The sequence below is a fragment of the Lytechinus variegatus genome, chromosome 3 (genome assembly GCF_018143015.1).
Source record: "Lytechinus variegatus isolate NC3 chromosome 3, Lvar_3.0, whole genome shotgun sequence".
NCBI classification, from domain to species: Eukaryota; Metazoa; Echinodermata; class Echinoidea; order Temnopleuroida; family Toxopneustidae; genus Lytechinus; species Lytechinus variegatus.
In genome coordinates this window covers 2204013-2231062 of record NC_054742.1, presented here as the reverse complement: position 1 = coordinate 2231062, position 27050 = coordinate 2204013, and the positions used below count along the sequence as shown (strand labels likewise).

Here is a 27050-nt window from a genome sequence, read left to right as displayed (position 1 = left end):
GTAAAAATTCGACCAAATAGATATATATATATGTTAACTTGAAGGTCAATTCTTTATATATTTTATCCCCCCCCCCCCCCCCCCGGATTACTGCAGAGGGCATCCTTGACTTGTTGTGTAGAGAATGCCCGAGCCGCTTCACAATCAATCAGGGTCTGTTTCTGCAGAATAGATATGCCGACGTGATGAGGCCTTTGCTGACTTGACGGTTATGCCGCGTTTTTCCCGCCCCTCGACCTCGTCACTTCATTTCGTATGGGTACCTTTCGGGATGTCACAAACTGCATGTTGTGTAGCCTGCCCTACGTGTACCGTGATGGCTATATCTGGCTTCTTTTGAACTATTTTTGTTATTAACCCTCTAAATTCTGAATCAGTTTTGTAATAAATTACATAGTGCATAAAAATCCCATAAACAATGCAGAATGAATTTCAAAATAATCCTGGCATGGAAACAGAGGAAAATGTGATAGCAGCAGCGTGGGCCCGTGAGATTATGCCGACTGATTCAGCAGAAGAAGTTGTTCATGCTGATGATGGAGAGGAAGAGTCAATTGAAGGAAAATCGCCAAAAACGCCAAAGAATAGACGACGGTGGGGAAAACATGCAAGAAGAAGGTATTGCAGGTCGTGGGAAGAAGAAGAGTGTTTCACTCAATGGTTGATGCCAGTTGCTGGGGACGAACAGTCTGCTGCTTGCCGATTCTGCCGTTGCACACTTCGAGCTCATCACGCTGATCTCAGACAGCATTCTCAAACGGGAAAGCATAAAAAGAACGCCGCTAGATTCACAAAGGTGGAACCGGTAAAGTAATGAAAGTTTGATATAGCCAAACTTAGAGTAGACACGGACAGACTGTTGTTATTTAGATCACGGGACTTCCGCTTGCCAAATACAATCCAGGGGGGGGGGGCACTCAATTAATTCTGAATGGGGGGGTAGGTGAGTCACAAAACCCTGAAATATTACTTATGGAATTAAGTTATAGGCCTACCTTGGTCTAGACAACCATCATTTCTGGGGATTTTAATATTCAACAATTTCTGACATTTTACTATCCCCATTCACCCAACGCAGTTCGATCAGCGGAACAACCAAAATACATTAGGCCAAGCCTACAGAGACTGAAACCTTTGGTCTAACCTCGGTCAAGTCACATTTGTTCTATGGCAAGTTGAAAACAGCTGTTTAACCATTTTTTGTACAAATACTGTAGGTTGTTTGAAAAAAAAAGGAATAAAAGTATTAAAACCAGGTTGAATAAAAACCGCTGTTTTCGACTCACCGTACATCCGCCATAGAGCAATTGTGACCGAGGCAATAGGCATTAGTCTATAGGATTGGGCGGTCAGGTGTCTGGAGACTCCGGACACTTAATATTTTTGAAGCCTTCATTTTGTCTTTGAATTACACTAAAATTCAATGGAAGTAATCTTATGTTTTGTTCTCTATAATATTTCCTCACATTTAATTTTGTACTAAAAGTTGATGAAACTTCGCTTGTAAATTTTTCCAAACGACTTTCTAAAATTAATCGTCCAGACACACAACCTGTCCGGACACTCAACAACTGGGTATACTGAACGACATCATTTAATATGAATGTTATTCAGTTCCAAATTCCTTTTTATTTTATTAAGATTGGCTGGATCATGTACATGATGTATGGGCAATATACCCCCTCCAGTCCAGATAAAAATTGAAAAAAAAATATGGATAACATTTATCAAGAACATAAACGATTAGGATTTCTGGATACATACCAAAATATGGCTATTCTGTCAAAATCTCAAGTGTGTACCTGTATTTCCAATGGCATCGGTTTGTTAATCAGAAAAATAAATAGGCCTAGTTCTCTAGATCTAGTCTAGAGATTCTAGATCTACCAATAGGCCTAAGTTGGTTGGAGAGTAACTTAATCGTAATCGGTTGATAACCGATTTAACCCTATCTAGGCCGGGGGGGCCTCGGAGGCCCCCCCTCAACGAATCGCGCGATAATTTCGCCGTGCGAAATTTTTTGACCGCGCCGCTCGGTGACTTTTTACTTTCAAGTCTTGCGCAACTTTTGAGACCAATTTTGCGTCACCCGGGTACGTGGTTCTGAAATTACGCATCATTATGTAAGTGCATGTCAGACCGAAAATTGCTCAAAAACGTGATTTCGTGTACAAAGTCAATGCAAATTGTGTTTTCAACCAAAATTCATAAATGTATGATTATTTTTAGTTTTGCTGGTCTAAATATATTTATTTTATGCTTTTTATGATCACAGAAGAGTCCCCAACAAATTTCATTGAAAAAACAATGAAAAACAAAAGGTAAAAAAACAAAGAAATACATAAGAAATTGCAAAAAACAATATAATACATAAGAAAATGATTTGATATCGCAATTTTTGTCATGTACACTTGCTAAGAACACCACAAAGAGCTTGTATACCAAAAATTAGTACATTTGGAGCTTTATTTAGGGAGTTAGAGGAAAAAGTATGATTTCGCATACTAATTACGCATAAATTAGCATAATCACTTAATAGTGATTCGCATGAAATAAATTACTATACAATCTTGTAGATTATGTCCCAGGCAACCCGCGTGCCAATTTTCGGCGCGATCGCGCGGTCGACGGCCGAGATCTTAAGGGGGGGCCTCCCCGGCCTAGATAGGGTTAAAACCCAATCCATGGCTAGGTTTTTATTTAAAAAGAAGAAAAAGAGAACGAAAGAAGGGGTTTTTGGAGAAGTATTTTTAAAATTAGTAGAGGGGACATCAGGAAGTCTTTCTTAATCAGGAGGGGGGGGGGGGCACTCAGTATAAAATCCTTGTCAGGTATGTGCTGGGGAGGGGACCCCCATTTTTGTCTCACCTGCATGTAGCAGAGTGAGACTATAGGCGCCGCTTTTCCGGCCGCGGCGGCGTCAACATCAAATCTTAACCTGAGGTTAAGTTTTTGAAATGACATCATAACTTAGAAAGTATATGGACCTAGTTCATAAAACTTGGCCATAAGGTTAATCAAGTATTACTTAACATCCTATTAGACTTTCATGTCACATGACCAAGGTCAAAGGTCATTTAGGGTCAATGAACTTAGACCATGTTGGGGAATCAACATCAAAATCTTAACCTGAGGTTAAGTTTTTGAAATGTCATCATAACTTAGAAAAAATATATGGACCTAGTTCATTAAACTTGGACATAAGGTCAATCATGTATCACCAAACATCCTGCATGAGTTTCATGTCACATGACCAAGGTCAAAGTTCATTTAGGGTCAATGAACTTTGGCCGATTTGGGGGTATCTGTTGAATTACAATCAAAAGTTTAAAAGTTTTTGGATCTGATTCATGAAACTTGGACATAATAGTAATCAAGTATCACTGAACATCCTGTGCAAGTTTCAGGTCACATGATCAAGGTCAAAGGTCATTTAGGGTCAATGAACTTTGGCCAAATTGAGGGTATTTGTTGAATTACTATCATAACTTTGAAAGTATGTTGGTCTAGTTCATAAATCTTGGACATAAAGAGTAATCAAGTATCACTGAACATCCTGTGTGCATTTTAGGTCACATGACCAAGGTCAAAGGTCAATGAACTTTGGCCATAATGGGGGTATCTGTTGAATTACCATAACTTTGCAAGTTTATTGATCTGACTTTTGAAACTTGGACATAAGAGTAATCAAGTATCACTGAATATCCTGTGCAAGTTTCAGGTCACATGATCAAGGTCAAAGGTCATGTGAGGTCAATGAATTTTGGCCACATTGAGGGTATTTGTTGAATTACCATTCTATCTCTGTAAGAGTATTGGTCTAGTTCATAAAACGTGGAAATAAGAGTAACCAAGTATCACTGAACATCTTGTGCGAGTTATAGTAGTTTTCAAAGTCAGCAATGCTGCTATGTTGAATCGCGTGATGCAGGTGAGACGGCCAGAGGCATTCCACTTGTTACAAATTTCCGTTCCAAGGCATATCATTTTTATCTTTTTGAGAAAAAGAACAAAGAAAGTTGCTCCAAAGCATAGCATTTTCTTCTTATCGAGAAAAGAAAAGAAAGAAATCCGTTCCAAAGCTTGCAAATTTTTTATTGCGCTGTTCCGGCTGCATTGATCCACTACAATGAGCTGTAATTTTGTTGAAAAGCAGCCGCAGAGCGCTGTCTGACCATCGCCTCTGCGCAAGTGCACCCGATGCCCGTGCCTCATGCACGTACTGCCCTTTCCATAGGGATGCATACACACACGCAGGTGACCCGTTCCAGGAATCCCTGTTTTCATAGTTCAAAGGTCCCTCCTTTTTACAATAAGCCTGCTCCAAAGCTCCCGTAAAAAAAAGGTCGTAAAATGTGAGCTGATTGCGTTTACAAACAGATCTTTTTTGACATTCAGATTATTTTAATCATGTGAAAGACATTTACTTTTACGACCAGGGGCGGTATTCTGAAAGCTCAATTAGCGGTCAATTAACGCTCAATCAGCATTTTGGTATTCTGAAAAGTCACTTAACCCTATCTAGGCCGGGGCCCCCCCTCAACAAATTGTGCGATATTTTCGCCGCGCAAAATTTTTTGACCACGCCGCTCGCTGACTTTTTACTTTCAAGTCTTGCGCAACTTTTGAGATCAATTTTGCGTCACCCGGGTACGTGGTTCCGAAATTACGCAACATTATGTAAGTGCATGTCAGACCAAAAATTGCTCAAAAACGTGATTTTGTGTACAAAGTCAATGCAAATTGTGTATTCAACCAAAATTCATAAATGCATGATTATTTTTAGTTTTGGTGGGTCTAAATGTAATTATTTTATACTTTTTATGATCACAGAAGAGTCCCCAACAAATTTCATTGAAAAAACAATGAAAAACAAAAGGTCAAAAAACAAAGAAATACATAAGAAATTGCAAAAAACAATATAATACATAAGAAAATGATTTGATATCGCAATTCTTTTCATGTACACTTGCTAAGAACAGCACAAAGAGTTTCTATACCAAGAATTAGTACATTTGGAGCTTTATTTAGGGAGTTAGAGGAAAAAGTATGATTTCGCATACTAATTACGCATAAATTAGCATAATCACGTAATAGCAATTCGCATGAAATAAATTACTATACGATCTTGTAGATTATGTCCCAGGCAACTCGCGTGCCAATTTTCGGCGCGATCGCGCGGTCGACGGCCGAGATCTTGGGGGGGCCTGGGAGGCCCCCCCCCGGCCATATGAACTCCCAAAATACCTCGGCCTAGATAGGGTTAAGTGCCCCTTTCCTTATTTGGCAGGGTTGCGTTGCGCGCACTTGCAATAGTACGCGTTATGACCGCGCGAAGACTTAATTGAGTAGTTACGAGACTTTTGGTATTCTGAAAAGTCTCATAGCGCTCAATTAGCGGACTTTCCAGTGGGGAAAGATAATGGTGATAAGAGGTCCATTAAGTCTCATCATATCTTGCTAAATGTGGCTTTCATTTCGTATAAATATCATCAAATCGGTTTAATACTAGGAGGAAGGAAGAGAATAAAGGAGAGAGCTAAAAGGGGAATAGAATAAAGGGGGAAAATGTGGTACAGAAACAAGTAAAATAAGGAATAGGGACTATATTTGGTAATAAAGAAATTAGAAAAGGGGAAAAAGGAGACAGAAATTGTGTACTTATGGGTAAAATATTACTATTATTTTTCTATATTTTCTTTTATTATTAGCTTCATAAACTATTTTGTGTTTTTGCCCATTTTTTTTTTTTTTACAATAATGAAATTGCCAAATCTCGTTAGATGCAGCAATGTGCAGGGGGTGAATTAAGCTTGTTTCTGACAATGAAAAAATAAGCATAGACCCCTTTAATATTTAAACGAATATAGAATAAAATACAAAAGAAAAAAGTAGTGATCGAGTGATGCCATCGTTTTCCCCACCTATAAAAACCTGTAAAGGTCATAACGTTTGTACATTAAATTTTAATAAAACTTCGGCTTTCTTTTTAAATAATGCTTGTTTGATTTTTAAAATATGTTTATTCAAATATTGTTGGAGAAGATTTCTCATATAAATGAAAAGTATGTAGTTTTTGTCTCACCTGCGAAGCAAAGTGAGACTATAGGCGCCGCTTTTCCGACGGCGACGGCGGCGGCGGCGTCAACATCAAATCTTAACCTGAGGTTAAGTTTTTGAAATGACATCATAACTTAGAAAGTATATGGACCTAGTTAATAAAACTTGGCCATAAGGTTAATCAAGTATTACTGAACATCCTATTAGAGTTTCATGTCACATGACCAAGGTCAAAGGTCATTTAGGGTCAATGAACTTAGACCATGTTGGAGGAATCAACATCGAAATCTTAACCTGAGGTTAAGTTTTTGAAATGTCATCATAACTTAGAAAATATATGGACCTAGTTCATGAAACTTGGACATAAGGTTAATCAAGTATCAATGAACATCCTGCATGAGTTTCACGTCACATGACCAAGGTCAAAGGTCATTTAGGGTCAATGAACTTTGGACGAATTGGGGATATCTGTTGAATTCCCATCATAACTTTGAAAGTTTATGGATCTGATTCATGAAACTTGGACATAATAGTAATCAAGCATCACTGAACATTTTGTGCAAGTTTCAGGTCACATGATCAAGGTCAAAGGTCATTTAGGGTCAATGAACTTTGGCCGAATTGGGGATATCTGTTGAATTCCCATCATAACTTTGAAAGTTTATGGATCTGATTCATGAAACTTGGACATAATAGTAATCAAGCATCACTGAACATTTTGTGCAAGTTTCAGGTCTCATGATTAAGGTCAAAGGTCATTTAGGGTCAATGAACTTTGGCCGAATCGGGGGTATCTGTTGAATTACCATCATAACTTTGAAAGTTTATTGGTCTAGTTCGTTAAACTTGGACATTAGAGTAACCAAGTATCACTGAACATCCTGTGCGTGTTTCAGGTCACATGTCCAAGGTCAAAGGTCAATGAACTTTAGCCTAATTGGGTGTATCTGTTGAATTACCATCATAACTTTGAAAGTTTATGGATCTGATTCATGAAACTTGTACATAAGAGTAATCAAGTATCACTGAACATCCTGTTCCAGTTTCAGGTCACATGATCAAGGTCAAAGGTCATGTAAGGTCAATGAACTTTGGCCATGTTGGGGTTTTTTGTTGAATAACCATCATATCTCTGTAAGTTTATTGGTCTAGTTCATAAAAAGAGGACATAAGAGTAACCATGTATCACTGAACATCTTGTGCGAGTTAGAGTAGTATGCAAAGTCAGCACTGCTGCTATATTGAACCGCGTGATGCAGGTGAGACGGCCAGAGGCATTCCACTTGTTAATATAAGTAGGAATTAAGTTAAAGAAGAACCCCCTCCCCCATCATGGCCCCGAGACAGAGGCAAATAAAATAAAATATTGTAAAAAAAGAAAAAGGAAGAAAGCTACAAATGGATTCAAAGAGGGGAATGTGAAAATCAGAACGCATTCGAAAAAAAAGAGAAAAGCACAAAGGTACAATAAATGAGAGAGAGGGGAAAAGACAACAATTAATTTCAACAACATAACAAGCCTCTAATCTCAGATGCAAATGCTTTAGCATTTCAGCAAAAATTCTTTTTATCAAGATCGTGGTGCAGTGCACCTGCAGCAGCCGGGTGCTGCGCTGCAAGGCAGCAAAGTGAAGAGACACTTCACGCTAGGAGAAACATTTACGTTGTAAGAGCGCATTTGATTGGTTAATTCGGCTCAGTAGGGGAGTGGCCTAAAGGGACTTAATTGAGCGCTAATAGAGTTTTCAGAATACGAATTTGGAGGTACATTAGCGCTCCATTAAATGGGTAACTTAAAAGGAAATTTAAGTGGAAACTTAAGAGACTTTTCAGAATACCCCCCAGGAATGGAGCCCATGGGACACACTCTTTTTTCTCATATAACGTTTTTTTAATCATATTTTCAATCATAATTCACGTTGCCATTTAAATTTGAAAACCAATAGTAAACTCACTTCCAGCATTACCTGCAGATTCCCCTCCCCAATTATTCATCAGGGGCACTTCCCACATGTATCTGTTCTGAGAATATTAAAGGCAAACAAAGCATCTTATTTCCAATTTGTTTCTTCAAAATGTTTGCAATGGTAATTGCTGAAAAATATATATTCAATCAACGCTTGCAGGAAGGCACTTTCTTAAGTGCCTGGAAAACATGTATATTTAAACCCTCATACCAAAAGAGAAGGTAATCAATTCATATGATGAGCTAAGACTGATATCCCTTGCCCCATTATTCTTGAGGACACTTGATTGAATCATTTGTAACGAATTGGGAAGTAGAAGATATGTCAACCCATGTTGATAAGAAACAATTTGGAAATGCTGCTCTACTGTACACCACCTTGTTTTACTTTATTGAAATTTGTTCTTGAAGGCCTTTAAAAACTTGGCCATTACGTCTACCTAAATACTATTGATTTTACCAAGGCCTTTAGTAGAGTAAATTATTTCATAGCAATTAAGTAATAAGGAAGCTTATTCTCTTGTTTGTTCATTGGTCGATTATGAATTCAAACCATTTGCAGTTCCCTGATTGATCGAACTCAGTGGACATGTACTAAAGTTAATTGTTACTCCCCTCCCTTTTTTCAATGAAAAAACAATAATAGCCTTAGGTCTATGATCATGAAAGTTCATCTGTGTTGGTTGAAAATAAGTAAAATTCAACATTTTGCTCACACAAAGAAAAATAGTAGGCTTATTATTGTATCCCCCGAACAGAGTTCGGAGGATACTATGGATTTGGCCTTGTCGCGTCCGCCGCAGAGATTTCTTTGTAAGCGCTCTATCAGCTGCATTTCTTCTCCGATCATCTTCAAATTTGGCATGAAGGTTGAGTATGGAATAGCAAAGAAGCCTATCGATTTTGGTGTGGGCGGAGGTCACATGGTAAGGTCAAAGGTCATTTTCAGGTCAAGATTAAAGTTTACATGCAAGACTCTCTTTCTCCGCAACCATAAGTCACTTTTCAACCACGCTTGGATGGTAGATGGACTTGGGGGACCTGCATGCTAGGATCATTGTTGCCATGAAAATTGTATTTTTTTGCCAAATTTCTGTGTGAGCTCTATATAAATAATTAGCATTTATTTAGATCTTTCTATCAGATCTTCCACATGCTCAGTTTTAAAGTTGCTGACCATTAGTAGCCAATGTTCTCTTGAGTTTTTTTTTCAATGTTGCACTTGTTAACTAGTCAGTATCCATACTTTTCTGTTGTCTGTCCTGTTGTGACAGTTTATAGGAAACTTTATCTCCATGAATTCCAAGGAAGTTTTGACTGCTGCCACCCAGCTTGTATCATTCATCAACAAATCACCATCCCCATATCATGGTAAGTACATGTATGATATTCACATTGTATTTTAATACAATATAAATTGATGATTTGCAATTCAAAGATAGCAAATATATCATCAATGTATCAGTTACCAGAAACATAAAGATTGTTTTATTTTTAGCAGATTTTCCGTTGATACCATTGTAGATGTGTAATAAACATGATTGAATTCTAACTATTATGATGTTCAGCTTTATAACGATTTGATGAATAAGTTACATGCAGAACTGGAATATAGGCTATTGAGAGGTGTACAACAATACTATTAAATTGTGCCAATGTAAAGCCAAGTAATGTTTGGAATTTTGAATGATATTTTTTAAAAAATAAAATCAGAATTATCTTACTGGATTTAAAAAATATAAAAATGAAATGTAGATTCATTCATAATGACATCCCAATGGATTGTTTATCTGCAAATGGTCAGTTTGCATCAGATTCCATCTCATGGAAAGTGTTATTTTGCATAGATTTACATAGTGTAAACTGGAATAATGAAATTGGTTTCAAATTGGTATAAACACAAACATTATTGCTATGAATAGCATCTCATTGAACAACAGAGGATTCAGCCTCCTTTATTCTGATAGCATGTGATAGGCATTCCTTCGGCTTGGCAAATAGCATTCGCACCCTGTTCAAGTTTAACAATGGACAAAGAATACCAAACAAAATTGATGATACCACCGGGGGGGGGGGGGGGGGGGGCACTTACATTGACGAGTGGATACCATGCGCGACCAAAAAAAACACTTAAAAAGGATATCTTTTTCAAAATAAGGCATGTTACGTATGTAATGTAATAAGAGTGTAAAAAACACTAAAATAATTGTAAAAAAAAGGGTATCTATTAATAGGAAAACTGCGTGTCTAGGGTCAAATTTGCGACGGTATAAAAAATTAAGACAAATGTTTTATAAAGGATTACTTTTTGCCCCAAGAGTCAACATCATGTGTTTAGAGTACAGTTTGCGCGATATGTGTGGAGATGGGGGCCGGGGTGGGGCTGTACTAAACCCATTGATGTAGGTAAAGGTAAAACCGACGACCGATTAAAATATCGCTGTACTTGTTTAGGGGTCCAATTCAGGGAATACTTGCCAAGAGTATCGTTTTGTTTCCAAAACTTATTAAGGGGTGCATTTTCAGAATATGGAAAATAAGTGTTTAGGGTGCCTTTCGAGACCCCATGATCGCGCATGGTATCCATTCGTCAATGGAAGTTTGTTTTATTTTTCTTATACTCTTTTGGGTTGATAAATGTTTTGATCTGCTTTTCAAGAGGGCATTTTGGTATAAATGATATGTCCAAATGACATTGTTTCATAATGTGTGTTCTGTTATTATAAAGCTGTGCAAGCATGTAGACTGAGGCTCCAGGATGCAGGATTCACTGAACTCAAGGAGAAAGAAACATGGTATCTACATCCTAACCAGAAGGTATACATACTTTATATCTTCAAATGTTCAAATGGAATGATCCCCTCCCCCTTCCATCATTGCTGCTATTTGAGTCAACATTCATGAATAGTTTAAGCAAACAAAGCCAGAATGCTACCAAGTCACTGTGTTTAAGTGGTTTGGTTTAATTTCAATTAATTAATAGAGATGACTATGTGAAGAATCCTGTACTTATAAGCAATCTGCTTGTAAACAATGACAATCCTCCTGTGAACAGAATGGAATCAGCAGTAAATCATGCCAGGAAAAATACCATATGAAATTCTGCATAAATCTGTCTAATTTCAGGGGGTGGGGGGTGGTGACAAAGATGTTCACTCAGTGATGAAAGGAGTTATAAGAGCCATATTATATATTGTCTGTATTCACCTGGATACATCTTTTGGGGTCATATACTTTGTTGAATACGAAAATCAAATGGAATTAGATCTAGTACTGTTGAACTTTTTTTTTAATTCAGCAAATTATAGCCTTTATACACAAAACTATTTTGAAGGCATTAGAAATACAGAGTATTAGTTTTGATATTAGAATAAAGTGCAATTTAGAAAGCTTATCATCCAAATGAGGTTTAATGACATCCAATTACAGTAATCTTTCTTCTTTTACATTATTATTGTTATTATTTCTTGTATTGTTATTATAAACAAGACAAACGTACACAAAATACATATATACAAAAATACACAGATTTGTCATGCACCCAATTGAATTAAAATCTGATGCAGAGCTGGTAAAGTGACATGTGCCTTTGAGGGGGGAAGGGGGATTTACCAAGATAGGCTTTAATGAAATAAAAATAAGTTACAATAATGGTGACGCCAAATGTACAGGGGGAATCAAACAGTCTTTCACATTATAATGAGGAGAAAAGCAGCGTATTTCCTATTTTCGCAAAGATATTGTGATTGGGTGATGCCATCAGTTCTCTCACTCGCATACTGGCCAGTATGTGCATAAATGTTTTTTAAATTATGCAAAACTTTAATATGTCATCTCATTTGACATCCGATGATGAGGTTTTCAGCATTTGGCTTTTCTACTTTTCTTTTTTTTTTGTTTAACTACTTGTTGGGGTGGATTGTTGGCTATGGTAAACAACATCAGGACTTTGTAAATTTATTTTTTTTCAAAGAAATGAGGCAGTTCATGCTGTATTTTCATACATGCTATTGCAATGCTCTTATATGAATTTTCAACTATCATTGATATGCTGGTGAAGTAAGAGACGCATCAGAGCTTGATAGAATTGGCCTAGGACAAGTACTTTTAACCCATATTGACTTGGACGTGCATGTAGCAAGTCCTGCTTTGAAATGCTGATAATCATTAATATTTATAAATTATTATACCCCCTTTTTTCAGTACTTTTTCACAAGGAACCAGTCAACCCTGATAGCATTTGCTGTTGGAGGAAAGTATGCTGCTGGGAATGGCTTTACTATGATAGGAGCACACACAGATAGTCCATGTCTGAGAGTAAGTTGGTCGATTCACAATTTTATCCTCTCTTATCAAGCACATTCAGGATTGTTGTGTTTTATAACTAAGATTTAGTGTATGTATATTATACAGAATTAAAAATCAATCTGTTGACCCTTAAAACTTCACTAAGCATGAAACTTAACTGTGTATTATTGAGATGATCAATATATTTACAAGGAAAGTCCATTTTGATCGTTTTGATTTTAAGAAAGGATGTTATAAAGCCTCTCTCATATTTTGGTAAATCTCTCTAAAGCGGGCAGTAAATATTCTCACATGTAAACTTGTTGGCCTCTATTTACAAAGGTGGTTTTCAAACCCATGGTTGAGTCCATGGTTTATGCAGATTTCCTGTATAAATTACGCTTAATTTAGCGCGTAACGGGCGCGTGTATAAGACGTGTCCAATGCTGATGCGCGCATTTGTCACAGTGCGCCAAATTGACGCCTGTTACCATGGTTAGATACGCTATTTTATTCATGAGTCCACTCTTCAAACAGTGGACTCATGAATAAAATATCATTCTTTAATGGACAAGTCCTCCCCAACAAAAACTTGATTTCAGTAAAAAGAGAAAAATTCAACAAGCATAAGAGCATTACACTGAAAATTTCATCAAAATCGAATGTAAAATAAGAAAGTTATGCTTCATTTCACAAAACAGTTATATGCACATCTCGGTCTGTATGCAAATGAGGAACTGATGACATCACTCACTCATTATTTCTTTTGTATTTTATTATATGAAATATTTTTATTTTCTTGTCATTGTCATGTGAAATGAAGTTTCATTCCTCACTGAACACGAGGAATTCCATTATTTTTACATTTTGTGCTTCAAGCAAAGAGGTCCTAATCGTCAAATTCGTAAAAATTGAAATATTGTATAATTCAAACAATAAAAAACAAAAGAAATAGTGAGTGAGTAATAGTGATCATCGACTCACTCACTTGGATGTAACTGGCTCGTTCATATAACTCTTTTGTTAAAAGTAAGCGAAACTTTGAAATGTCACAACTTTCTTATTTTACATCCGATTTGATGAAATTTTTAGCATTGTGCTTGTCTGATTTTTATCTATTGATTCAAATCAACAATTTTCTGAGTTGGACTTGACCTTTAATTTTTGAATGTCTCCCTGTTTCATCACACTCAGGTAAAACCTGTTTCAAAGATAGAGAAGCATGGATATGTGTCTGTTGGAGTGGAGACTTATGGAGGTGGGATTTGGAATACATGGTTTGATCGAGATTTGACTGTCGCTGGACGTGTTTTGGTCAGGGTAAGGATTACTGACTGTTTATGATTTAGTACAAAAAGGGGCTTTAAATAAAAATGTTGATCTTACTAAATTTTGAATGTACATTTTATGAATATACTATAGTATTGACTCTAAGTAAGACTTGCAGCCACTCTCAATTTGAAGAAAAGAATCTGAATTTTTTGCCATTACCTGCTCTTTTGATATTTTCCATAAAATAATAAACCTTTTTGTACATCCAACCCCATTTTTTTCAAGTTTTACTTTACTTCATAAACTCACCAAGTCATGGTCATTTGAGAGCATTACAGACTTTCAAAAGAACAAGAAATCAGAGACAGACAATTTCATGAAGGTCCCACATATTGGAGGTCGGACGATCATATTTTATGGAATTGCCCTGAGTGCTTTCTGGGATAAGTTTCTTGTATTACAATATTTTACTCTGCGCCCTGTGAATTCTGGTTGTGCATTGATATGTTAACCAAAACATATTCTTATGCTTCTCTTTCTTTTCTTTCTTCTATTGAACAGAATAATGACAAGGTGGAACATAAGTTGGTCCATATTGATCGACCAATCATGCGAGTCCCCAATCTGGCCATACATCTCAACAGAGCAGTCAATGATGGCTTTGCCCCTAATAAAGAAAATGAGCTGTAAGTTTTTCAAGATCAGGGCGTGGTAACACAAAGCATTACTGCTTTAGGGTTGCATTTTACAATGGATTATATTGATTAGTATGTGCAATTACCTATACAAATTTGATCAACTGCTAAAGCATTGTGAATCAGCCCCTGTTTTAACTTCATTGTTCTTTTAGAATGGCATAGAAAAATAAAAAATCAGCAGAAGCAAAGCTTACTACATTTATACTATTAGAATGGAAAGTTCTGTCACTAAAAAATTACCTTTGGGATCTATTTTGCTCTCTCTGTTAGCTTTTGATTTTTCCATTTTCTGTTTTCTTCGGTTAAGGGGCTGTTTCATTATCATGATCTGAAATCCAGATCCATCCCGTTCAATAGATAGACGGAGGGCGGGATAGGATCTCGGTTGAAATCGGAAGCAGCGTAGCAACCGCGTTGCGAGCACAGGGTAAGAGCAGGCACTTATTCAGATCGCTGTGTTCAGCGTAAAATTTTGAACATAACGTTCAAAATATCCCACCAATCTTCCCGAATAGAAATCACCCATTTTGAATTTTGGGGAAAGTGGGAAACACAAATGGCACAGTACACAGTTGTGAGATGGGCATAATCTGGTCTTAACAGCGGTGTGTGGATTTAAATAAGCGCCCGCTTAATTTTGTTCTTGCAAAGTACTTTTCACTGACTCCTTGTAAAAGGTTCATTTTCCCCTGATCCTGCCCTATTTGCAGATTTCCCAAATCCTAACGAGATCGGCAGAGTGGAATGGCCCCTTTATGTGGATTAAATAGAAATTAGATACATTCATCAAAATCATGTAAAGCTGTACAATTGAAATGTAACCATCTGTGGAAGAGTCCTTTGAATAAAAGTAAAATATGAAAAGCTAGCTGTTGGTGAAAAGAGTGTGTATTAAAGTTATTTACTATTCATTTTTTCAGGTTTGATTCATTGTTGTAGTGGACATGGCTGAACTAGAACATAATATTAATGAGATCTTTAATGTTGCATCATTTTATAATTTGTATGATTACAGGAAGCCTGTTTTGGCAACAAGCATCACTGCACAGCTGGAGAAAGTTGTTGATGAAAGTAACAAGGATATTTCAGTGCCTGCTGCCTTGGTAAGAACTGAAGTATCAAACATTGTACAATGCCTGCCAATTTACAACTATACTCATTTTATTTTTATCAAGTCTTCAATGAAAATGATTTTTGTCTCACCTGCATAGCAGAGTGAGACTATACCGACGGCGACGGCGGCGGCATCAACATCAAATCTTAACCTAAGGTTAAGTTTTTGAAATGACATCATAACTTAGAAAATATATGGACCTAGTTCAAAGGTCAAAGGTCAATGAACTTTGGCCATAATGGGGTATCTGTTGAATCACCATCATAACTTTGCAATTTTATTGATCTGACTTTTGAAACTTGGACATAAGAGTAATCAGGTATCACTGAATATCCTGTGCAAGTTTCAGGTCACAAGATCATGTGAGGTCAATGAACTTTGGCCGAATTGGGGGTATTTGTTGAATTACCATCCTATTTCTGTAAGTGTATTGGTGTAGTTCATAAAACGTGGAAATAACAGTAACCACTGAACATCTTGTGCGAGTTATAGTAGTTTTCAAAGTCAGCACTGCTGCTATGTTGAATCGCGTGATGCAGGTGAGACGGCCAGAGGCATTCCACTTGTTCTTTTTTGTTGTTTCTTTTTGGTATAAAACAAATTCTCAAGAATCGCATGTGGTAAATATTTCAGGGCTGGGTTTCATGAAAGGAAAGCATTACCATGTTATATTTGGAAAAAAACACTAGAATCTTCATTAAGAATCAGTAATAAGTCAAAAGTCACTACCTGTTTTGTAAACTTGAAATAAAAGTATATGTTATTTGTATTTCTGATCTTGATTCATGTCACTATAAATTCCATATTCCTCAAAAGGAAAGTAATGACATTGGGAAGAAAGTCTATTTAATTGGTGAATTCATCCTAAGGGAAACGGGGAAGGAACTACTTGATATTACTTGATGGTGGGATAAAGCCCACTGTTGTTCTGAAACTTAGGTATAATGTCTAATTTTCTGCTATGAAGAAAAATATTTGATTATGAAAATGTCTGATTTTTCCAATCAGATCCTTGGAAATTTCAGTGTATTTCTGAAATACAATTCTGATATACTCTAGGGCAAATTAATACTTTTTAACCTAAGGTGTGCTTCAGAATGACAAATTGGCCAAGAAATCTCTTGTTTGTGTTTATGTGTAAATCCAAAACCATGACTTTTACCTTAATGTTCTCTGCTCACTTGTGATAGGTTTGGCCTAATTTGCCAATTTTGTTCATTCATTTTTTTTGAGGCAAAATGTGATGTTTTGCCCTTTTCTTGCTTTCTAACAATCATCACTAAAAAAAATGTGTGCAATAATTTGTTTAGGTCTTACAATAACTGACATTGGGCTTAAAAAAGTTTGGATCGCTGTTAATGTATTTTTCTATTCAATTTTTTTAACAGAATGCGAAACATTCCCCTGTCCTGTTAAATCTGCTCGCAGCTGAACTTGGATCCTCTCTATCTGATATCATGGACTTTGAGCTCTGTGTTGCTGACACACAACCTGCAGTAAGTTGCTCTCTTTAAAGTCTGTATTCTAAGTTTTGGTAAGGATGCACGTCACCATTTGAATTGATTTCAGGATTATAAACATGCATGTTCTGAAGTGGTGCTATTGGGAAAGTATGAAATCAAGATGGCATTTTATTTTCATTATCTTGTTATTTTACAAGAAAATGTTTGATTGGTGATTAGGTGCCCAATAAAAATAGAATATCTGCATTTTTCCATCTTTTAATATAAAATCTATCCCAAGCATGGAATGGGCTTAAAAATGTCAAGATATAGTCTACAACATTTCATGCTTTGGACTGTATATATGATAAATCCAATTACTATGAATTTGGAAGGGATAAGAACAATTCAGAGTTTCAGCTAATGTAATAATGTTGGTTGTAGAGGTTTTGTTTTGATTTATAATTTTTCAGAAAAAATAAAACGAGGATACTAACATACTTGCCAACCATCCCGATTTTGGCGGAATCATCCTGATTTTTTATTGCCAATTCCGCATTACGAATATCAACCCCATAATTCTGATTTTTATTAATTTTTACATTAATAATATTGAAAAAAAACGGCTGGAGCGAAGGTTAGACCAATCTGAAGCTTGCGGACACCTGGATAAATAGCATTATTCAGTCCTTCAAGTTTATAATTTTGTGGAGCTCAATAAATCGCTCTCCTTATTTTTTTGAGGAGCTCAATTGAGCTCCTCAGAATCGTTCTCCGTGAGGAGCTCAAATCAATTCATTACAATACATGTATGATATATAGTAGATTTTCTTAACGTTGTATATATGCAATAGCTGTGTAATACCATGGTCACATTTGCTCTACGGCGGCTGTACGGCGAGTCGAAAACAGCCGTTTCATTTTTATTCCAACCACTTATATTTAGCTGGCACAAAAATGTTAAAACGGCTGTTTTTGACTCGCCGTACAGCCGCCGTAGAACAAATGTGACCATGGTATTAGCTATTAATTAATCTGTGGTGAAACTAGGCCTGGGTCACGTCAATACGTTTACAAGATGTCGTAAGCGCTCCTGCTAAAAAAAAAAAAATTGCAAAAATTTCACATTTTGCATCTTTAAATCCATGAAATGGCCTTCTTTTGTTGATAATTCCTTGAAATTACTATGATTTATTTGAAAAATATCAGAAAAATTAAGAATATTCACCTCTTTCCCGACTCTGATTTGAACTTACCTTGGTAAATATTGTAGTCCCACATGTAGACTTCCATGGTGTTGCCATGAAAATCTACATATGGGACTACATGGGACTGCAATATTTACCGAGTTTCAATTAAAATCAGAGTCGGAAAAGAGATTAATATTCTTCATTTTTCTGATAGTTTTCAACTAAATCAAAGTAATTTCAAGGAATTATGGAAAAAGAAGGCCATTTCATGGATTTAAAGATGTAAAATGTGAAATTTTAGCAATTTTTTTTTCATTTTTTTTAGGAGCACGATTTTTTGCTCTCCTTATTTTTTTTAGGAGCGCCGGCTCAAAAATGAAGGTCTGATTATTTTTCCACTAACTGAACACACTCTTGTACGTAGTTTTTCACTTTGCCTATCTCACATGGACCGCACATTGCACAAGCGTGTGCAAACACAGCTAGAGTGACAACACGTGCAAATACAATGCATGCTGCGACGTCGCGAGTGCGAGCGTACCTTGCTGCTAACGCAGGGAGTTCCGGCCCGTGCCGGAGCTCCCTGGGTTACCGTCAGGCCAGAGCTAGCTCCCTGGGGCCTGTTTCTAAACACATGGACAAGTTAGTCATATCTTTATCCACCAACCATGAAGTTAGTTCCAATCTTACTAAACCTATTTCTCGAAAGGTTTCCTAACTAGAATACCTTGATATCAATATTATCGGTAAAAAGAGCAGACGAGACGTACATGTAGCCTTAGTTAGAAAATAGCATAATTTTCAAAAAGAAAAATTATGACAAAATTGCAAATATTGTGATGAATTGGGAAATAAATCTTTTCAAAATAATAGCACAGATGAATTATGCATCATACATACTTAGACCATGAAGACTGGAGCATTCAATTGCAGAGAAAATTAAATTATGAATAATTCATTTCATGACTAAAAAATCACTTGTGGACGTTGAGATGGGTACCCCCGGGTATCCAATTTTAATAGTTTACGAATGGAAAAACAATACCGGTTTTCTTTGTAAAATGATGATAATTATACGGTCTTTTATGATTCCAAACGTCATGAAAATATAGTTTAACGAAACATTTGTAATCATTGATACCGAATCATATAATTTGACAAATTATATGCATAAGTTAGAGATAGAATTTATCCAACTGTTAATAGGGTTCTGAAAACAACAAATACGAGTTCAGTTATGGATGGCCTGACGTGGTAGAATCTTAATTGATTAAATCATTTTACTATTTCAAAATGAATGGTTTTGTGGCATTTTACCAAAAGTTTTTATAGTTTCTTTGTATTACAATTATCGTTGAATGCATTATCACACTTGTTTTGTGATGTAATTTCAACCTCTATGATTGATTTTGTAAGATTATAATTTTGAAATTTTTTAGGCAATTTTGCATTTCATAGTCTTCCCACGTGATGCCACTACGTCATTAAGAAAGAAGTTGTGACAGGTTCGGAGATGTCAAATATTTAGTGAGGTTGTTGTACCCGATCTTGGTAAAGCTAGACTTACGACGGTGTTGAGAAACGGGCCCCTGGGTTACCGCGCTGCAAGTGCATAATACGTGTGTTAACGTAATATCCAGCTCAACGATTGTTGGATTAATGGCCAAAGGATATAGTTTTTCCTTGGAATTTTAAAGCCAAAATAACAAATTTTAATGTGTGGAAACTGGATACCGTCGCCAATGCATCGTTTGGATTGTGAATGTGAGTTGTGACTGTGATTCTGATCGTTATACAGACAGTGCATGAGTGCAGTGGGCAGTGACAGTGAGTGAGTACCGGTACCTAGCCCAGGGAGTCCGGCCCGCTTCGCGGGTCGGAGCTCCCTGGGTTAGTGTGTACCGTACCGGTGCATTTGCAATTGCATAATTTAACTTCTAAGTTCATGTGTAAGTTACATGTGCATTTAGACTGTTAGTCTGTTTTTGTGAAATAAGTCAAAATGAGCAAACCCCAAATTATTTAGAAATACGAGAAGGAGTATTCTGAGAAATATCCAGTTATTATATTAGTGTAATTGAAATACATTCTTTAGAATTCTAAAACTTTGGTACAATTTCATGAAATGATTCCTGTTGATTTTCCTGTTTCATGTTTCATTACACTGGGACAAAATTAAGATTTTTTTTCTTCTTTGTGGACAGGTAAAAGACACTTCAAAAGTGAAGAAAAACCCCCCATTTCACGTTCTACAATTCCAAAAATTTCTAACCGTGGCAGGGGGGTACCCCCACACCCTTCCGGCGCAAAATGTCACACGCTCGTTACTCTGCGTGAAAAATGGATTCCTCTTTTTTTTTTCTAAAGTTGGCAAGTATGTACTAAGTTTCATTTATGTTTTGAAACAGGTAGTTGGAGGAGCCTTGAGTGAATTCATTTACTCACCACGCTTGGATAATCTCTTCTGCTCTTTTGGTGCAATTCAGGTCAGATCATATTTTGTTGATATAATTTAGGGGTTTTACTGTGTGTGTACTTTTTCAATTTGAGATTGGTTTGTGGATCCGACATGTAAATCTATTAAATATCATTGATTTCTCTCACTGATTTTCTTTCAGTCTTTTTTTTTTCTTTATTCAAAACCAAAAAAGGAAAGATACATACAATGAAAATAAGCCCAGATTACTTGTTTCTTAAAGGACAAGTCCACCCCAACAAAAACTTGATTTGAATAAAAATAGAAAAATTAAACAAGCATAACACTGAAAATTTCATCAAAATCCGATGTAAAATAAGAAAGTTATGACATTTCAAAGTTTCGCTTCATTTAAAAAAAACAGTTATATGCCTAGATGGGGTTAAATGTGACATATAACCCCATGAGAGCTTGTTTAGTTTTCGTACAAATGATGTCCTTACATACTCAATTATTTACGTGATGTAAAATCTTCTTGATCTGTTTCATATGTCTAGTAGACAAAATACTTTGCTAATTGACAAATCATATTGCAGGATTTCAGTAGCTTGTAATAGAAGCTTGTCACGTGCCATTGATAACAATGTTCATGAAACGTATTTAATTGATTGGTTTAAACTGTAGAAAATGAAGTTTGTAATATTTTGTTAAAAAATAGTTTATTTATAATGGTCTATGCTGATTTATATTTACAGAGTTTGGTGGCCTCTTGTGAAACTTCCAACAGTCTTGAAGAGGATCCTAATATCAGAGCTGTAATGCTCTTTGATAATGAAGAGGTAATATCAACCTGTCCATTTCATCAATATAAACTTTTCTGTTTATATTTTATAGCTATATTTCATGGTGACAATTGAGATTCAATATCAGAACAGTACAAACTTTGACTGTAAACGGATATTAATCACAAGATCATTGGTTGATTACATTATGTTATCTTTGCTGTTGATATTTCATTCAAATTCTAAACTTTAATTTCAAAATTGCATAAAAGCCCCTTTAACGATAAGTGGTGCGACTGCTTACAACCATTGCAATTTTGTGCAACATATGTTGTGACCAAACAATCATAAGAGCGATTGTGAAAGCCCCTTAACAATAGTGAAAACCTGTATTATGAAGTCTGAATATTATTTTTTTTTTAAAGAGATCAAAACCCTTGAAACCAATTGAATGATATAAAACAGAAAAAGTCAAATAAATCAATGAGTGTTTGAGAAAAGTTGAATGAATGATATGAACTTGTAAGTATTTTAATATTAATAGAGATCAGTAATGCTAGAAGACACATCCATTGGCAGTGCAATTAAGATGTCTGAGGGCCGTTTCATAAAGCTGTTTGTAAGTTAAGAACGACTGATTCTTTCTTAGCGCTAAACGCCAATGAAAAACCATTTATCACAAGAAAGGATCACCAGTCGTTCTTTAAGTCGCTCTTAACTTATGAATAGCTATATGAACCACCCATTTGATGTCACGTATGAACAACTTCCCCCATTACTTTGTACATATTCCACTTAAATTGTCTCTTTTATCTCATCTATTAGTACAGAAGGGGTGTGTTGCTGTTGATTGCAATTTGATTTTCCATCAATCCAAATTGTGCATGTGGGATTTGCGGTTGATTTTAGTTGTTTACATGCAATTCTCTCTGCAACAGACCACAGGTTTTTTCATGTGCAGACATGTGACAGGTTTCAAATGATATTACAAAGAGCAAAAAGTGATATTTATAGGTATATTTTTTTGGTCCAAGGATTGAGTTCTGCATGTGTGACAGGGTGACAGCACACACACTCACATTGCCAATAGGAGGATCTCCATTCGGCATTAGTGTTCTAAGAACATCAGCATTCAAGTGCTCATAACTTTGATCTTTATTTTGTCTGAATTTTCCCAAACTTCCATTGATCTCTTATTTTTGTGTTTCCACACGAGCTAACTTGTTGCAAAGTTTTCATTCTCACTTGATAGATATTTGCTGGTAATTTTTCAGTACATTCACATGTTCTCATTATTTGTAGAGAAGTCCATTTGATATCTTTCAATAATATCAGGATTTATATCTTTGTTTTTTTTTTATATTTATAAATGCACATTTACACTAATGTTGTATGATGGTGAAGGTCACTTTGAATATTGATAGGAGTAGCAGTTGAAAAAAAAAGATTACTAAAATATATGAAATCACAGTGTGTCATCAATGAAAGTAAATTTTGTATCACTAGTATTGAAGTAGAGGGGGGGGGGGAAGGTCATACTCATTACAAATTTGTTTTTGTTTGAAAGATAGTATTCATTTATACTGAAAAGGAATATTCTTGATATTTGGATGGAAGGGGAGATGAAAGCTTAGACATAGACAAGTGCACTGCATCAGTATGATGAATTTACTCCATAAAGTCCAAAGTGTTGTTTGCAAAAGAATACTTGGCATTAGATATGTATTTACAATCATACTTTGTAAAGTGCTTTGAAACATTTCAATTGAAGTACTCTAGAAGTGAATTATTATGATATTCATGTGTTTTTCTACCTTTGACTTGATCTTTCTTGAATGATGTAGGTCGGTTCAATGAGTGCTCAAGGTGCACAATCATCGTTGGCTGAATACTTTATGAGAAGGATCTCAGCTGGAAGTCACCAAACAGCCTTTGAAGAGTGTGTTCCTAAGTCATTCCTTCTCAGTGCTGATATGGCTCATGCTGTCCATCCAAACTATGCGTAAGTATTAACATGATGATATTTATATTGTTAGACAAGGTTTGTAAGAAGGTTAATTTGAATACATTTGAAGACAAAATACAATAAAATAATGTGATGATACCCTGGTTGATTAGATAATTCAAGGGGTGTGATAATTTTTATTAATTATGTTAATATATCATCTCTCAATTTGAATTGAAAGAAATTGATGGAGGCAGTTAAATAAAGGGAATTTTAAATACTGGAATGTTTTTAAAGTTTTAGGCCACCAGATAAAAATACATGTAGCAAGTTGTTACCTTGATCATCCTTCAAATTATAAGCGTTTGAAGTGATTGCATTTCAATGTTATGAAGATATTCTGTGCACGAAGTTCAAACATGATTAACTGTGTTCCTTTTCTCTCACTTTCTATCTATTTTTTCTCTCTCCTTTTATTTCCTAATTTCTCAATTTCTTTCTCTAAAACCCTCTGTCTATTACAGAGAAAAGCACGAAGAAAATCATCGAATTAATCTACACAAGGTAAGATTTTGTAGCAATAATTTCTCAATGTATCATAACAGTTTGCAAACATTAAAAAGCGTTTCTTCACCCTTCTCCCACCATTCTAATCTCTTGGTTTTCTGCAAATGTCTAATAATTTTACAGTATATTCATCACATACTGTATTGATCTGTAATTATTTGTTTATTTATGAATCATAAATTTACATAATGGCTTTTGTGTTTATGTGAATGCAAATTGAATATATTTTTTTAAAGAATAGCTTGCTTTAGCTTCTGAATGTCCAATTCTTTGTAAAATATTTATTGAAATGCTTGCTTTGAAAGGCAGTATTTTATTGTATAATTTCATTTATCCATCTTACATTGAACAAAGCTATAATAGTAATACTGTTTTGTTTGTTACTTAGGGCCCTGTTCTGAAGATCAACAGCAATCAACGCTATGCAACCACAGCAGTCTCTTCCACCATTCTTAAATTAATTGCAGAAAAGGTTGATGTTCCACTTCAGGTAAGACATATAGATGATATGAATTCTTTTTCTTTGTGGACTACCCCATAATCTGCAATAATATTATGATGCACCTTGTATGGGCAGTACAAATAATGAAATAATGTCATTCAACTTTGTATGATTCCAATAAAAGAACGGAATGTGCCGTGTATGTGCAAACAAGACTATTTCTATTTAATCTTTTGTCTTCAAGTATTTTATTTCCACCAATTGCGTGGTTGGGATTTTATTCAAAAAAGGAGTGGGGGAGAATGATACAAATTTGCTGTTGACAACAAGTTTTATATGGAAATTTTCAATTTTCTTTCAGGGACTTATTATGATATTGCTTTACATGAATCAAGCCAGAATTGTATAATTCAAAATTTAATCATCTGATTAAAGTGTTTCTTTCATTCTAATTTGTAAACATAAATTATAGCTGTTGGTGAGGATCACAAAAATGAGTTAAAAATAAATCCACCTAACCTGACTGTCCAGCATTTGTTTTTGAAAATATGATGTGCCAAATGATTCTGATAAAAATTAGTGATTTCAAAGTAATTAACAATAATTTGGCATTCTTTTTCTCACATGCATATGTGTTTATATTTTTACAGCATAATTTGGTTTTCAGCCTGGATTTCATTTTATCACAACATTCATTTAATTTCATGTAAATAATTTTGAAAAGGCTTTCTATTGAAATTATTACTCACTGAAACTCATTGATTTTTGCTTTAAAATTTTGAATATATAAGAAGTGTAAAATTTATTCCATTCCACGTGTGATTAGCAATCAAGATTGATTACTCACATGTCATATTTGCATGAACTGATAATGGTACTCTGACAGTATATAATCAAAGTAAGTTATAAAGTTTTTGTAATCATGGTAGAATTTGCCTTGTTTTTTTAGGAATTTGTGGTAAGAAACGACATGCCTTGTGGGAGTACAATTGGTCCCATCATAGCATCAAACCTAGGATTGAGGACAGCAGATCTTGGTTGCCCAATGCTCAGTATGCATTCCTGTAGAGAGATGAGCTGCACAACGGGTGTCTCACAGCTTATCCAACTCTGCAAGGTAAGTCTATTCAATTCAGTATAGTTCAGTAGGCCTACTGTTAGATTACAAAACATCAGTACAGATTTACATGTGTAATTAGCAAGAAACACCCACTATCAAGTTGCCTTGCTTTGTAAGAGGATGTCCTGATATATCAATTGAATTTGAGATACCGAAATTTTTATATTTACTTAGTGTACTCATCCTCTATATTCAATTCATTCACATAATCTCATCCTGTTAAAACATAGATTCCAGATATGTTAGATTTATGAACAGAGTCTGACAAAATGACCACCTCATTGTTTGTATGCGTAATAAAAAAAGAAGTTCTAAATGATTCCATGGGAAAAGTGAAAGGTAAAATAAAGCATGGCATACTGTTGGGTAGACAAAGATATTTCCAATCAGTTATGTTTTGTTATCATTATGAATGGTGTTTTTTTTTTGAAAAATTATTCAATGTTCGTTTTCAAAGTCAGCACTACTGCTATATTGAATGGCATAATGCAGGCAAGACTGCCAGAGGCATTCCACTTGTTAATGTACTTTGGTCTCCGTTTAGATGAGATCATTCATAACTGTCAGATCTTACTAGATCTTTCTAAAAAACACAAAGGAAAGTCCATCTGAAAGTTCATATTGAAAATATGTAAAATTTGACCTTTCGCTCACAACACAAAGAAAAATCGAAAGAATTACCTCAAATTTTTTGGCTGCTATCTGCTGCCTTTAGTGATGATTGAAGTGGCAAGTACTTAGTAGTAGTTGGAGGTAATTCTTCAGATTTTTTTTTTGTGTAGTGAGCAAAAGGTTAAATTTTACTTACAAAGGAAAGTTCATTCGTAATCAAAATGGCATAGCAGTCGAAAATCAAAATGGCATAATTTTGAGGAAAAAAATTGTTGACAAAATAAGTGGGCAGAATTATTCTTTGGCGTATTGACTAATTTGTAAAAAATTTAATCAATCTGTTGCGTGAACAAACTGCAAATGCAAGATTTTTACTTTTCATAGCTTATATCCAAAGTATACTTTCATCTCCCAAAGCCTTATTTTCAGTATCTCTTTAACTTCATAAAGATCACTTTTTTGTTGAAAAGATGTAGAGGTACTGTTCATGGTAGCATGAATAGATACAATAGACTTAATAATAATTCAAAAGGATCTGCTTTAAATTTTCTCACTAAGTAGCAATGATCATAAAATATGCTGCTTGATTATTGGGCAGGCAAAGGCAATTATAGATTTTTTGCCTCTTATAAAGAAAATCATTCTTTCTCTAATCTTATCGACAGGGTTTCTTTGAAGACTTCCCCTCTGTTGATGAAAGAGTGATTGTGGACTGAAACTGATTTTGAAGATAAGTGCAATTGAATATTGCCAGATTTCGACACAGCATCCAACCTTACTTGATAGCTGTTGCACATCTGGACTCCTCTACTGACTGGCCAGATTCTCCATCGATATCTCTACTCCTTTTTCATATCTGACCAAGTCGTCTGCACAGATATACATTGATTCAGTACAATACTTTCCATTTTTAACTGAGTACTGAATTAGATAAAGCTGTATTTTATGTATATCTCTATATTATGAAATCTTTATGAAAATCATTATATTGTTGTTTTGATGCATTACTTATTTGTTTTCTTCTTTTTGTATATTTATTGTTTCAAGTCACTATGTTTGAAATTTGTAAAATAATTACATGATGTCACAAATGAAGGAAAAGTGATTATGAGACTACAAAACATAGCTCAGAAATTT

The 27050-nt window shown here is 35.3% G+C and overlaps 1 protein-coding gene across 2 annotated transcripts; it reads left to right on the top strand.

Annotated features, from left to right (window-relative positions):
- Positions 1–214: 214 nt before the first annotated feature.
- LOC121409972 (aspartyl aminopeptidase-like) lies at positions 215–26914 on the top strand. Of its 2 annotated transcripts, none has more exons than XM_041601772.1 (15): positions 215–805; positions 9301–9397; positions 10755–10843; positions 12230–12343; positions 13508–13633; positions 14147–14271; positions 15299–15386; positions 16786–16893; positions 20438–20515; positions 21201–21284; positions 23072–23229; positions 23697–23736; positions 24128–24229; positions 25131–25298; positions 26579–26914. In XM_041601772.1, the coding sequence occupies exons 1-15, from the start codon at positions 419–421 to the stop codon at positions 26627–26629; spliced, it is 1815 nt and encodes a 604-aa protein (XP_041457706.1). In that variant the 5' UTR covers positions 215–418; the 3' UTR covers positions 26630–26914. The 2 variants fall into 2 exon arrangements, with proteins under 2 accessions (XP_041457706.1, XP_041457707.1); XM_041601773.1 differs by having other exon boundaries at positions 728–810; positions 26579–26913.
- The last annotated feature ends 136 nt before the right edge of the window (positions 26915–27050 follow it).

Coding starts and splice junctions, on each gene's coding strand:
- LOC121409972 (XM_041601772.1), top strand. CDS start 419: ATGCAGAATGAATTTCAAAATAATCCTGGCATGGAAACAGAGGAAAAT. Junction 806..9,300: donor GATTCACAAAGGTGGAACCG/GTAAAGTAATGA, acceptor CTGTTGTGACAG/TTTATAGGAAACTTTATCTC. Junction 21,285..23,071: donor TGCTCTTTGATAATGAAGAG/GTAATATCAACC, acceptor TGAATGATGTAG/GTCGGTTCAATGAGTGCTCA.